Source organism: Diabrotica virgifera, chromosome 2, assembly GCF_917563875.1.
Source record: "Diabrotica virgifera virgifera chromosome 2, PGI_DIABVI_V3a".
NCBI classification, from domain to species: Eukaryota; Metazoa; Arthropoda; class Insecta; order Coleoptera; family Chrysomelidae; genus Diabrotica; species Diabrotica virgifera.
Window position 1 is genome coordinate 199,931,169 of NC_065444.1, and position 13,438 is coordinate 199,944,606.

At 32.4% G+C, this 13,438-nt stretch overlaps 1 protein-coding gene across 4 annotated transcripts in view; it reads right to left on the reverse strand.

The window, feature by feature from the left end:
• Positions 1-13,438, reverse strand: part of LOC114336237 (aminoacylase-1) — a 128,674-nt gene that overhangs the window by 61,492 nt on the left and 53,744 nt on the right. For all 4 annotated transcript variants that reach the window (XM_028286564.2, XM_028286562.2, XM_028286566.2 and 1 more), the window contains exons 4-5: positions 7,245-7,391; positions 562-749 (exon numbers count right to left, since the gene is read on the reverse strand). In XM_028286564.2, coding sequence (XP_028142365.1) covers positions 562-749; positions 7,245-7,391 — 335 coding nt within the window. The remainder of the gene's footprint in view (positions 1-561; positions 750-7,244; positions 7,392-13,438) is intronic.

Genomic DNA, 13,438 nt, shown 5'->3' on the forward strand with positions numbered 1-13,438 from the left:
TTTGATCTTGTGGCAACAAGAGACTAAGAAACTGGGACAGGGCAGTTAAGAAATAGATAGCTATATAAACAGTAGAGGCTGTTAAAGGGCTCCCTTTTTTCCAGTAACTCTCGCATTCCTTCTCCTCAATTCGTTTTTCAACGTACAAACAGTCCAAGATCCGTATTTTGTGTCATAATTTATTAAATCGTAAACAAAAACACCATATACAAACTTTACGAATTGTCAAAACGTTGACCCCCAACTATACTAGCGCCGCCAAGCGGAGGCAACGGCGTACATAGCTGCCATTGTAGCAAAATCAGAAGACTTGCAAGTGAATGTGAATGTGTGGAATGAAGCTTTTAAGAAATTGGGATGAAAATAAATATTGAAAAATATAAGCTTTAGTAATATCGAAAACTCAAGAAAATATAAATGTAAAGCTATATAAATAATGAGATCATTACACAAGTAGAAGACTTTAAGTATCTAGGTCGAGGCTCTCTAAGTTCTGTAGCACCAAGATGATGATAATATAAGTGCACGGGGTCTTATCTCTAAAGAAAACATAAACATTACCTGTACTTGGGTTAAATTGACAGTCGTTACATCTCCAATTGTAAAATTAGGATTTTCTTTCAATTTTTGTTGTTGTGTTTTCCTAAATTCATATAATTTATTTAAAAAATGCGCAACTTTTTCTCCAGCGGTGTTTTCCAACAATAAAGACCCATGTCCTGGGTGTCCGGGACAATGAATATGCATTTCTAAAAAAATAAAATTAGATTGAACTGTTTTTGTAACTTGCTATAATTTTTCACTAATAACTTAATGTTTTTCATTTAAGGCAATATTACTAGAAGGTAGTATACATACTACTAAATCTAATAACATATGAAACGAATGTACAGTAGGAAAAATGAAAGAATACCCATGAACGAACATATAAAACACGCTGTATTTTCCTGTCACCGTGTCACACAAAAAATTGGCCAGCGCAAGTACATGTAACAATTATTGTTACATGTATTTCCACTGGACAATTTTCTTTGAGACACGGTGACAGGAAAATACAGCGTGTTTTATATGTTCGTTCATGGGTATTCTTTCATTTTTCCGACTGTATGTGTGATAAATATTACTACATGTCAGTTTATAACATCTATTTCTTCTCTTCAACTTGTTCTCGGTCTACCTCATTTTCTCTTGTCTTCTGGTTGCCATTTTATTTTTTTCCTTTGGCATTCGTTGTTCATCCATTATTTGTAAATGTCCAAACCAGTTAAGTTATTTTGTTGATAAGTCACTTGTGACTGTTCGTGTGATTCCCATTATTTCTCTGATGCGATCGTTGTTACTCCTTTCTCTTCTAGATATTCCTGTCACTCTTCTCCAAAAAAACCATTTCTGTTGTTCTCGGCGTTACCAATTTTTTTCTTTCAGTGGCAATACCTCACAACTATATAGAGTGATACTTTTTACTATAGTCACAGTATATTGCTAAAGACTCAGTCACTCCGCGAAAATCCTTTGTTCTCTACTTTCTATTTTGGTGACGGCGCATAAAAAATTGTAGTCATTTGCGCAGATTAACGACAGTCAGCGGCATCCTACGTTTGCCTTGATTGGTCGTTATCGTCGGGCATTTGCCGTGATTGGTCGTCATCGTTGCGTATTTGCCGTGATTGGTGGTTATCGTCGCGCATTCAAAACTTTGTCTCAGGAGTGCATTGCAAAATTGGAACCGTCAAAATTCGAGAGTGAATTGAATTAGCATTAAACGGTACTCTAGTCTAATTTTTATTCTTTTTATTTCCTTTGTCGATGGATTGGTTCCATAAAATACTGTTGAACATTGTAATGGATTTTCTACCTGTCGTATTTCTTTCTTTTATGGCTCTGTCTACTGATCCATCGTGCGAAATATTGATACCCAGATATTTGTAGTAGTAGCAGTGCTTTAACGTGGTTTTGCTGTCTAATATGGGATCTTATTGTTGTCTTCCAATGCACAAGTATTTGGTTTTCCTTTGTTGACTTCTAGTACTCTGGGCTAATTAGCAAAACACAAGGAAAAGTTATTTACCAGCAATTTTATTGCTGGAATCGAATATTATGATGGCGCCCGAAAATTGTGTTTTTTTTTCAAGTTTTGCTCTATAACTCCAAAGATTTTAACTTTACAGCAAAAACACCCAAATAAAAATTCACCGTAATTAAATTCTGCATAGAGACGTGTGTTTCCCGATTTACTTCGACGAAAATTTTCCCCGGAAAATGCGGGCTTTTCCAACAAAATCTTTAATTTTCAACTAAAATTTTAGATAAGTAATTGTTTATCAATAATTAAATAACTTGGTAATATAAAAGCTCTTTTCGTATAGATTATAATTCCAGAAGCCGATGGAAATTGAATGAACAGTTTAGCAACAATTAAATTGTTAATTAAAAATTTACGATCGCTATAATAACCACAATAATTATGATACATAAGAATAACTATGATTTTTGTATAAAAAGATATTGTATCTATCTAATTTACTTTACAAAATTGAAATTGGACTATTTAAGCGGCCTCATGAATATTTTAAAATTATAAACAATTTTTTGGCTTATCAACAAATAGAATATCTCGGGAAATATTAAATTATTAAAAAGGTATTGGAAAAAAGCCGCAGGACGCTTCTTTTAAAAGAAAAAGAATGTGTGTGTACTTTGTACACATGTAAGAAGTTATATTTCTATTATAATATAATCTAACTTCATATTATGATTTCAACGAAATCAATATACCTATCTACTTTAAACAGTTTTTGTGTATTGTATTTAAATATTAAACTAATTTTAGAAAGAACAAAAAGAATACCAAAAATTAAAAAAAAAGATATGACTTTGTCAGGATTCGAACCTCTCGATCCCTAGGCGAATGCTCTACCGATCAGCTACCACCGCTTTTGTATTCAGTCGATCATTTCTCGGACATAATTACAATCACGGTGACAGATACATTAATTGAAAATAAACATTTTCAATAATAATTATAAAGAGGAAGACAAATTCACAGACATAAAAATTATAATAAATATAGGTATTTACTAAAAACACTAATAATATATTCTTTTCACGCACACGTGTCGGTGTGCGCATGCGCCAGGGAATGTAAAAATTCACCCTCGTGCCTAAAGAAGTATAACTTCAAAAAACGTTTAATTGTGATGAGTGGTTCTAGAGAGACAAGCGGTCAAAGTTGACCGGCATTTACGGCAAAGATATAAACAATGGGATCATAATTTTCGAACCGTCACCTTTTTATTTTTGTCCTCTTTCTCCACACCAATTTTCATATCTTTAAAATACTCATAACATATATTATTATAATAAAAACTATCGATATTACGAGTGAAAATTGCCAAAAATAGCAAAATTCCAATCAAAAATTAGGTTGGAGAAAATGTAATCTCAAAGTTCAAAATCGGTATACGTTAAAAAATGCATTTTCTCGGCTTCCCATGGAGCAATTTTCTTCATTCTTTTTTTGTTCCCAAGTAACTCAAGTAGAACCATCTAACTAATGCATTATTAATGTCCAAGTTGCTTTTGTTTTGTTATAATACATTAATTTATTTACAAAATAATAGAACTACATATTTTTTCCAGTTGTAGACTTTTTTAGATAAACTTACTACAAGTGTACCTTTTGTAACAAAACAAAAGCAACTTTGACATTTAATAATGCGTTAGTTAGATGGCTCTACTCGAGTTACTTGGGAACAAAAAAAGAATAAAGAAAATTGCTCCATGGGAAGCTGAGAAAAGGCATTTTTTAACGTATACCGATTTTGAACTTTGAGATTACATTTTCTCCAACCTAATTTTTGATTGGAATTTTGCTATTTTTGACAATTGTCACTCGTAATATCGATAGTTTTTATTATAATAATATATGTTATGAGTATTGTTAAAGATATGAAAATTGGTGTGGAGAAAGAGACCGAAATAAAAAGGTGATGGTTCAAAAATTATGATCCTATTGTTTGTATCTTTGCCATAAATGCCGGTCAACTTTGACCGGTTGTATCTCAGGAACCACTCATCACAATTAAACGTTTTTTCTTTTAATAGAAGCGTCCTGCCGCTTTTTTCCAATACCGTTTGATTTAATTTAATATTTCCCGAGATATTCTATTTGTTAATAAGCCAAAAAAATGTTTATAATTTTAAAATATTCTTGAGGCCGCTTAAATAGTCCAATTTCAATTCTGTAAAGCACATTAGATAGGTACAGTGTCTTAAAATCACCAAATCGATTTTTTCATAATTACCTTAAGACCAAAGGTAGCAAAGGAAAAATGACATTAAAATAATTGTAATTAATGCAATAACAAATGTATTTTCTAATACAGTAAAGCTTCTTGCCGTTTGTGGATTTTAAAACGGGTTGAGGTAAAGTTATCGATGAGAAAATTTGTTCAATCATTGTGATTTTTTTATTCTGGAAAATACAATTTGGAAATCGCGAATATGTTGCAATGATCACGGTATTGCGTAAGAAATATAGTCAGAAGATACAAAACGATAGGTTCGGTCGTGATAAAACTTAGAAATGTACGAAAAAATAAAATAATCGAAACAGATCGAAGGGTACTATATAGTCTGTTCGCTAAACTCAGACGCAACTTTCTAGATATTTTAGTCGGTAATTTTGCCAATTTTAGTAAAATTGGCAAAAAATAATTACTAAATAGTTAATAATCACTAAATAGTTAATAATCACTAAATAGTTAGTAATTTTGCCAATTTTTGCAAAATTGGCAAAAAACAAAAAAAATATCGACTAAAATATCTAGCCAGTTGCGTCTGAGTTTAGCGAACCGACTATAGTGAAAAATTACCCTGCAGTTTATATGAAGTTAAGTGTTTTGTGCAATAACGTTGTTGGAAGTCACGTTTCTAGATGTCACCGAGAGGCCAACAAATTAGGATTTGGGATTTACAAACTAAGTTCTATAGTTGAAAAAAATAGTACGACTTGTTTTTGACAAATTTCTTTTTTTTCAGGCTAAAGAAAATCCACTTTTAACATCATAGCGAAAGAAAAAAATTAAGCTTTCTATCCCGACTGTCTCACAAGGAAAGTCAAATGTTCTGCGTCTGTTATGATTTGGGGCAGCATTGGCAGCATGTTGTATATTCGCGGTGTGCAAGTACTTGGAGGGGATACGAGAAACGATCGTGCGCGAATAGCAGAGAAATATTGCAACTTGCAACTTTCTTAAATAATTCATATTGTCAGTTGAAATTATCAAATTGACGTATATTTCATACCTACTGTCATTGAAGAAGAAAAATTATATATTGCTCCACAATATTGATATGATATGCAATTATTACATAAAGGTACATTTAATTAATTGTATTTTGCTTGCAGTACTGCATTTTAATAACATAACCTGAATCTTATTTTTTACTATTATTTTTTTTGGACTATGGCCTTGACAATTATCCAGTAACCAGGACTAATATAATTGGACAATATAATTAAAAGTGCGAAAAATGTTGCTGAGCGTAGAAACCAGGTGTCGCTTTGCCGAACTTGCATGGTCCCAATAGGTGTGGGAAAGTTACATGTATTATCGTTATATGGGATTGTAAATACGGACAAATTATGGAATACATTATGAACCAAAAAAACAACGGATTATGGAACAAAATTTAACATCAAAAGACGCTGATTGTTTTCATTGAAAGAAGTGGGATATGTGTATTTAATAAAAGAAATCGGGTATAGTCGGTTCGCTAAACTCAGACACAACTCGCTAGTAATAGGTCTGGATCCCGCGTATGAAAAAAAGTTGATTAATAGCAAGCTGAAAATTTGTTAATAGCTTAAGGGTGTCTAGTCAGAAAAACTTTGATATATGGGAACACTGGAACAGGGGAAGTTTTAATTGTGGAACAGGTTAAAAATTTGGAACGGTCAGACCACGAAAACGGCACATGTATTTTGTCTGACAGAACAGACTTAAACTGTCCGAACAGAGATTAAACTCTCATGTAAAAATCAGACTGCTATTTATCACCAAATGGGTGTTTTAATGAGTGGAACATGTAGAATATGTCAAATGACAGGAATTATGACAGGTGATAAATAGCAATCTGATTTTTGCATGAGTGTTTAATCTCTGTTCGGAGAGTTTAAGTCTATTCTGTCGAACAAAATAAATGTGCCGTTTTCATGGTCTGACCGTTCCAAATTTTTAACCTGTTCCACAATTAAAACTGTACCTGTCCCAGTGTTCCCATATATCAAAGTTTATCCGACTGGACCCCCTTAAGCTATTAACAAATTTTCAGCTTGCTATTAATCAACTTTCTTTTCATACGCGGGATCCAGACCTATAATTTTAGTAGGTATTTTTTGTTTTTGGCCAATTTTACCAAAATTGGCAAAATTACTAACTATTTAGTAATTATTAATCATTTAGTAATTTTTTTTGCCACTTTTACCAAATTGGCGAAATTACTTACTAAAATCACTAGCCAGTTGGGTCTGAGTTTAACGAACCGACTATAACAGAAGTTCACGTCTAATGGCCAGTTGTTGAAATCCTACAATTTTAAACAATAAGCTATTTGACAGAAGAGAAAACGGAACAGACTTAATTTGACGTGACTTGTCATTCGATGTATTACATACATTTAAAACTGCATTATTCGCGGTGTGCAAGTACTTGGAGGGGATACGAGAAAAGATCGTGCGCGAATAGCGGAGAAATCTTGCAACTTTCTTAAATAATTCATATTGTCAATTGAAATTGTCAAATTGACGTATATTTCATACCTACTGTCATTGAAGAAGGAAAATTATATGTTACTCACAATACTGATATGATATGCAATTATTATATAAAATAAATTTAATTAAATGTATTTTGCTTGCAATACTGCATTTTAATAATTAATTTTATGTACTACATACAATTGTTTACCTTTTAATAACATAACCTAAATCTTACTTTTGCTTCTTATATTTTTTTTGGGCTACGGCCTTGGCAATTATCCAGCAACCAGGACCAATATGATTGGCCAATATAATTAAAAGTGCGAAAAAAGCTTTTCCGAACTTGCACGGTCCCAATACATATTCTTATCTTCTCTCCTCTTGGAACATATACCATTTAGTTGTTTAATTAATTTTTGTTTTTGCTTAGTAAACACTTACATAACAGTATATATGTCAATATATAACGCTAAATACTTACGCCAAATTATTCTTTCTGCATAAAATACGGGGTACTCATTAGTAGGGCTTGCCATACCTTCGTCTAAGGCAAATCCTATGTTTAAATTTTTGAAATCATTAGTTTTGACAAATGCTTTCATTCCATCGACACCTCCAGTTTCCTCATCTAAAAGTAATAAATTATTTAGTTGTTTTAGTTAACCCATTAACCACCAAGTTATGAAATATGTCAATTTTTTATAAAAATTATATTAGGCTTAGTTATTTATGGTATTTAAAAAACAAATTTTGATAATTTTTTTTAAGTTACAATTTTTAAATTGGGTGTTCTTAAAAAATTATGTTGCGTTTTCGCATCAACGGCGGAATCTGTTAAGAAATTGATAAAATACACTTTTATGGATTATGAGATTTATTTCCAAATTAAAAGTACAAAAGTATAACTCTCTAAAATAGCTTCTGGGCCAATTATTTCACAGCAATTGATTTCTTAATACAATTAGAAATGATATTTCTATGGAAATGAAAACCTTCTATGTCAAAAACCTCAGTTTTTCGGGAATTTTAGAGAGTTACTTCTTCCTCCTGAAAAACTGAGGTTTTTGACATAGAAGTTTCCATTCTGCACCATCAATTTCTAAAAACACTATAAAACTTATAGTCAAGAGGCAGCGCTGAAAAATCTCTTTGAATTTACTAAAGCTAGATTTTTCACGGTTGATTACTGTGATTGTGTAGAGAAACATACTGCGGTCGGTCAAGCGAAACGTAGAACAGGGGTTACTGAGAGGGTATCAAAGTTGCTTTCCTACGAAGGTAATTAAATCCATTTACTAAGGCTGAAAATCAGTACACACATTCTAAATGAAATATAAATAAAAGTTATTATAGTCGGTCAGCTGTATGACGGGACAGAGCCGGTCGATCGACCCCAGTGAATGTACAGGGTTATTCACTATATTTTGACCCCCTTGTAAACTGCTTTATTTACAGAATTAGAAAAAAATGTATAATACAAAAGTTATTCGATTTTTAAATTATCATTTTTTTACATATATATCGTACTAGTGCCGTCATCCATTTGGGCGTGATGACGTAATCGACTATTTTTTTAAATGGGAATAGGGGTCGAGTGCTAGCTCACTTGAAAGGTTATTCAATTCCCTATTCAGTAATATAAACATCAACATGATTAATTATACAGGGTGTCCAAAAATTTTTTTTTATTAAATTAATTGATTAATTAATAATTAAAAAAAAATTTGGACACCCTGTATAAATAATGATCTTAATGTTTACAGTACTGTATAGAGAATTGAATAACCTTTCAAATGAGCTAGCACACGACCCCTATTCTCATTTAAAAAAATAGTCGATTACGGCATCACGCCCAGATTGATGACGTCACTAGTACGGTATATATGTCAAAAAAATGGTAATTTAAAAATCGAATAATATTTTACATTTTTTTCTAATTCTGTAAATAAAGCAGTTTACAAGGGGGTCAAAATATAGTGAATACCCCTGTACATTCACTGGGGCCGATCGACCGGCTCTGTCCCGTCATACAGCTGACCGACTATAATAACTTTTACTTATATTTAATTTAGAATGTGTGTACTGATTTTCAGCCTTAGTAAATGGATTTAATTACCTTCGTAGGAAAGCAACTTTGATACCCTCTCAGTAACCCCTGTTCTACGTTTCGCTTGACTGACCGGAGTATGTTTCTCTACACAATCACAGTAATCAACTGTGAAAAATTTAGCTTTAGAAAATTCAAAGAGATTTTTCAGCGCTGCCTCTCTTTAATATTACAATGTATGAAAGCTCTTAAAACATGCAGGGTGTACATGTGCCTTGCACTTTTGGGGCACATATTATGGTTATGGTACGTCGTCGGGACAGGGCCCACTTGTGAGCCCTTCAGACACTTAGACCTCCTACGGCGGGTTCATTGTATCACCCCTATCTTACGGACCAGGTCCATAAGAACCTGGTCTTCGGCGTTTCTGGGACCCAGGCTGCACCGGGCTCCCATGTCTATCAGAATCAGCGGAATGTGCAGAATCTGCAAATCTGAGCTCCTCCTGCCGATGCCACCCCGAACGTCTAATCCCCCAGAAACCTTATGGCCTCACAGAAAGCCACAAGTCTCTTAAAAGGCAACTCCCTCACCTGGCTCGGCTGCATAGATGCCGATCCCAGGCTCTGCCACCTCACATCAGCTTCTAAATCCAAAGGACGAGGAAGGCCAACAAATTCAGAATTACCGAAAGAAATGAGAACTAACAAAAGTGAACCACATTCATCGTAATACGGCACCCTGAAAAGTCAATAAGAAGATGCAGACAATGTAAAAGCCAAACCATATATGTGTCAAAAGTGCAATGTACATTTACACTCTACATGTTTTGACAGCTTCCATAAATTGGAATATTTTATAGTTTTTTAGAAATATTTTATTTAGTTTTACTACTTTCGTACTTATAATTTTGAAATAAATCTCATAATCCATAAAAGTGTATTTCATTAATTTATTAACAGATTCCGCCATTGATGTGAAAACGCAACATTAAATTTGAACGAATGTAACTTTTTTTTGATAAAATTATTAAATTTTTTTGTTTGGTTATTGCTAAATCTGTAGTTTATACTTTATAAAAATCATGTAAACCATTATATTATACATAAGCAAAGTGAAAATTTTATAAATATATTTATATTCGGTTTCATAACGTCTTACGACGTTGTCCGACTCCCAAACGCCACTGTATTCTGTCCTGAGTTAGGTCTTCATTTAGATTTCGAGCGCTAATCGCTTTCCTAACTCCCAGATTCCAGCTCTGTGGTGGTCTTCCTTGTTTTTTCTTCTCTGGGGGTTGCCACATCATAGTTTTTTTAGGCAATCTTTCGTCCTCCATTCGGCTCACATGCCTATACCATGAGCTGTTTTCTTTCAATATCCTCAACTATAGTGCCCTCTACTGAAAAAATTCCATGCCCTCTAATCAAAAGTGAAAATTTTACAAGAAGATTATATGGTCATGACGGACAATGTAAAAAATTTCTAAAGTAAGTCTTTTATAAATTATAAACAATTAAATAAAGGACCCCGCAGAAACCTTATGGGAAATGGTTCTCTGTCAAATGCTCTAAAACTTTGGGTTCTGGTAGTCCTTGATGTGTAGAACAAAAGACTCAATGGGCGCATAGCTCCAGAAAATCATGGTTTTAAGATATAAACCTCTGAAGTTATAGGTACAGTGAGGATGTTTGAGTTGGAATAGAGATACATTACGAATCAGGTAAATTTTTATTTTTAAATAATTTTTTGGCATATATATCATACTAGTGACGTCATCCATCTGGGCGTGATGACGCAATCGATGATTTTTTTAAATAAAAATAAGGGTCGTGTGATAGCTCATTTGAAAGGTTATACAATTCTCTATTCACTAATATAAACATTAACATAATTATTTATACAGGGTGCCCAAAAAATTTTTTGAATTAAATTAATTGAGACAAGAAGAAGAATGTATATAATTTATTTAATTCGAAATACATTTTACTGCTGTCAGAAAACAGAAAAAAATGTTAATTTGAAAAATAAACATTGCTTTTCGCTTAAATTAAATGTTCAAACTGCTAAGAGGCAGGTGGGTGGCAGCTTTAATATTGAATTTAAGCGAAAAACAATATTTATTTATCAAATCAATTATATACATTCTTCTTTTTGTCTCAATTAATTTAATTAAAAAAAAATTGGGCACCCTGTATAAATAATTATGTTAATGTTTATATTAGTGAATAAAGAATTGAATAACCTTTCAAATGAGCTATCACACGACCACTATTCTTATTTAAAAAAATCATCGATTGCATCATCACGCCCAGATGGATGACGTCACTAGCATGATATATAAATATGCCAAAAAATTATAATTTAAAAATAAAAATCGATCTGATTCGTAATTTATCTCCAGAGTCGCCCATTCTCGTGAAAATGAATATATTCCAACTCAAATGTCCTCACTGTACCTATAACTTCAGAGGCTTATATCTTAAAACCATGATTTTTTGGAGCTACGCGCCCAGTGAGTCTTTTGTTCTACACATCAAGGACTACCAGAACCCAAAGTTTCAGAGCATTTGGCTGGGAGCCATTTCCCATAAGGTTTCTGCGGGGTTCTTTGTTCTATAAAATATATTTCAATATCATTAAACCTTTAAGAATTAAAACACATAAAACATTTTCTAAGAAAATAATACTTAGTTATCAAAAAAAATTCCTTTCAAAATGTTGCGTTTTGCATCAATAGCGCTTAATGGGTTAACGTAAAAAAGTACTTTAATAACCAACTACATAAACTAATCTGTTCTAATAAGAAAAATTCAAATTAAAAAATTTTATTTTCCGATTTGTATTTTCATCCTTTAGTCCAATTAAGAGGTTACTTTGGTACAATGCGCAACACAAATAATACAGGGTGTAACAAAAATACAGGTCATAAATTTAATCACATATTCTGGGACCCAAAATAGTTCGATTGAACCTGACTTACCTTAGTACCAATGTGCACATAAAAAAAGTTACAGCCCTTTGAATTTACAAAATAGAAATCGATTTTTTTCCAATATATCGAAAACAATTTGAGATATTTTATTGAAAATGTACATGTGGCATTCTTATGGCAGTAGTATCTTAGGAAAAAATTATAGTGAATTTTAGACACCCTATAAAAGTTTTATGGGGATTTTGTTCCTTTAAACCCACCCAAACTTTTGTGTACGTTCCAATTTAATTATTATTGTAGTACCATTAGTTAAACACAATGTTTTAAAAACTTTTTTGCCTCTTGGTACTTTTTCGAAGAGTCGAGTTTTTATCGAGATATTTTGAATATTTGTCAAATCCACCACATATTTGTATATGGTTAAGTACGATAATGGAGACTTAGTAATAATATGAAAATTTATTTATGATTTACATTTTTAGATATATTTTGAACCATATTAAAAAAGAAGCCACATCTCGATAAAAGGTGCCTTATCGTAAAAATACAAAGAGGAAAAAAGTTTTAAAGACACTGTGTTTAACTAATTTTATCGCAGTAATAGTTTAATTGGAAAGTACACAAACATTTGGGGGGTTTAAAGGAACAAAACCCCCATAAAATTTTTATGTAAACATATTAAAAAAGAAGACGCAACTCGATAAAAACTGCCTGATCGAAAAAATATTAAGAGCCAAAAAAGTTTTAAAAATATTGAATTGAACTAATGGTACCGCAATAATAATTTAATTGGAACGTACACAAAAGTTTGGGGGGGTTTAAGGGAACAAAACCACACAAATTTCACTATAATTTTTCTTTAAGATGTTCCTGCCATAGGATTGCCACATGTCCATTTTCGTTAAAAAATCTCTAATAGGTTTCGATATATTTGAAAAAATCGATTTTCATTTTGTAACTTCAAAGGGCTGTAACTTTTTTTATGTGCACATTGGTACTAAGGTAAGTCAGGTTCAATCGAACTATTTTGGGTCCCAGAATATGTGATTTAATTTATGACCTGTATTTTTGTTACACCCTGTATACCAGGGACGTGTTTATACACGTCGGGCATTTTCTATGACTTACTTATCTAACTTTTAACAATAGTTTAAGATTCACATTTTGTTTAAACTCAAAACAATCTCGCCTCATAAAAATGTGCAAAATCATTTTCACTTGAGGCTTATTAGTGTAGGAAACAAAGGTTGAACCTTGCAAAATGGACACAAGTCCGGTTTTATTTTTTTTCGGGTATATCAAGGGGTGCTTATTATAAGGCTAACTTTTTCTGAAAAAATTTCGCCCCGGAACCCCCCTTTTCACCCCTTTAAAGGGGGTAATTTGTGGTTTTTGCGGAACGTAGCCCTTCCTGTACCTTTTACAAAAAATTTCTTTTATAGAAATATGAAGAAGACTATATTTTCTACGATTTATTTCCAACAGCATATGTCTATCATCCACCGTTTAGCAAGGGTAGCGCCCCAAAGTTGACAAGTTTTAAAAAAATATATATTTTTCCCTAACTGTAACGGAAATTAAGAAGAAATCCTACCGCAATTATTCACAAATAATTGATTGATTTTTTGGTATAGGTTTCACTTAAGGGTAATTGCTGATTTTTTAATTACAGGGTGTTACATTTTAAAAAACC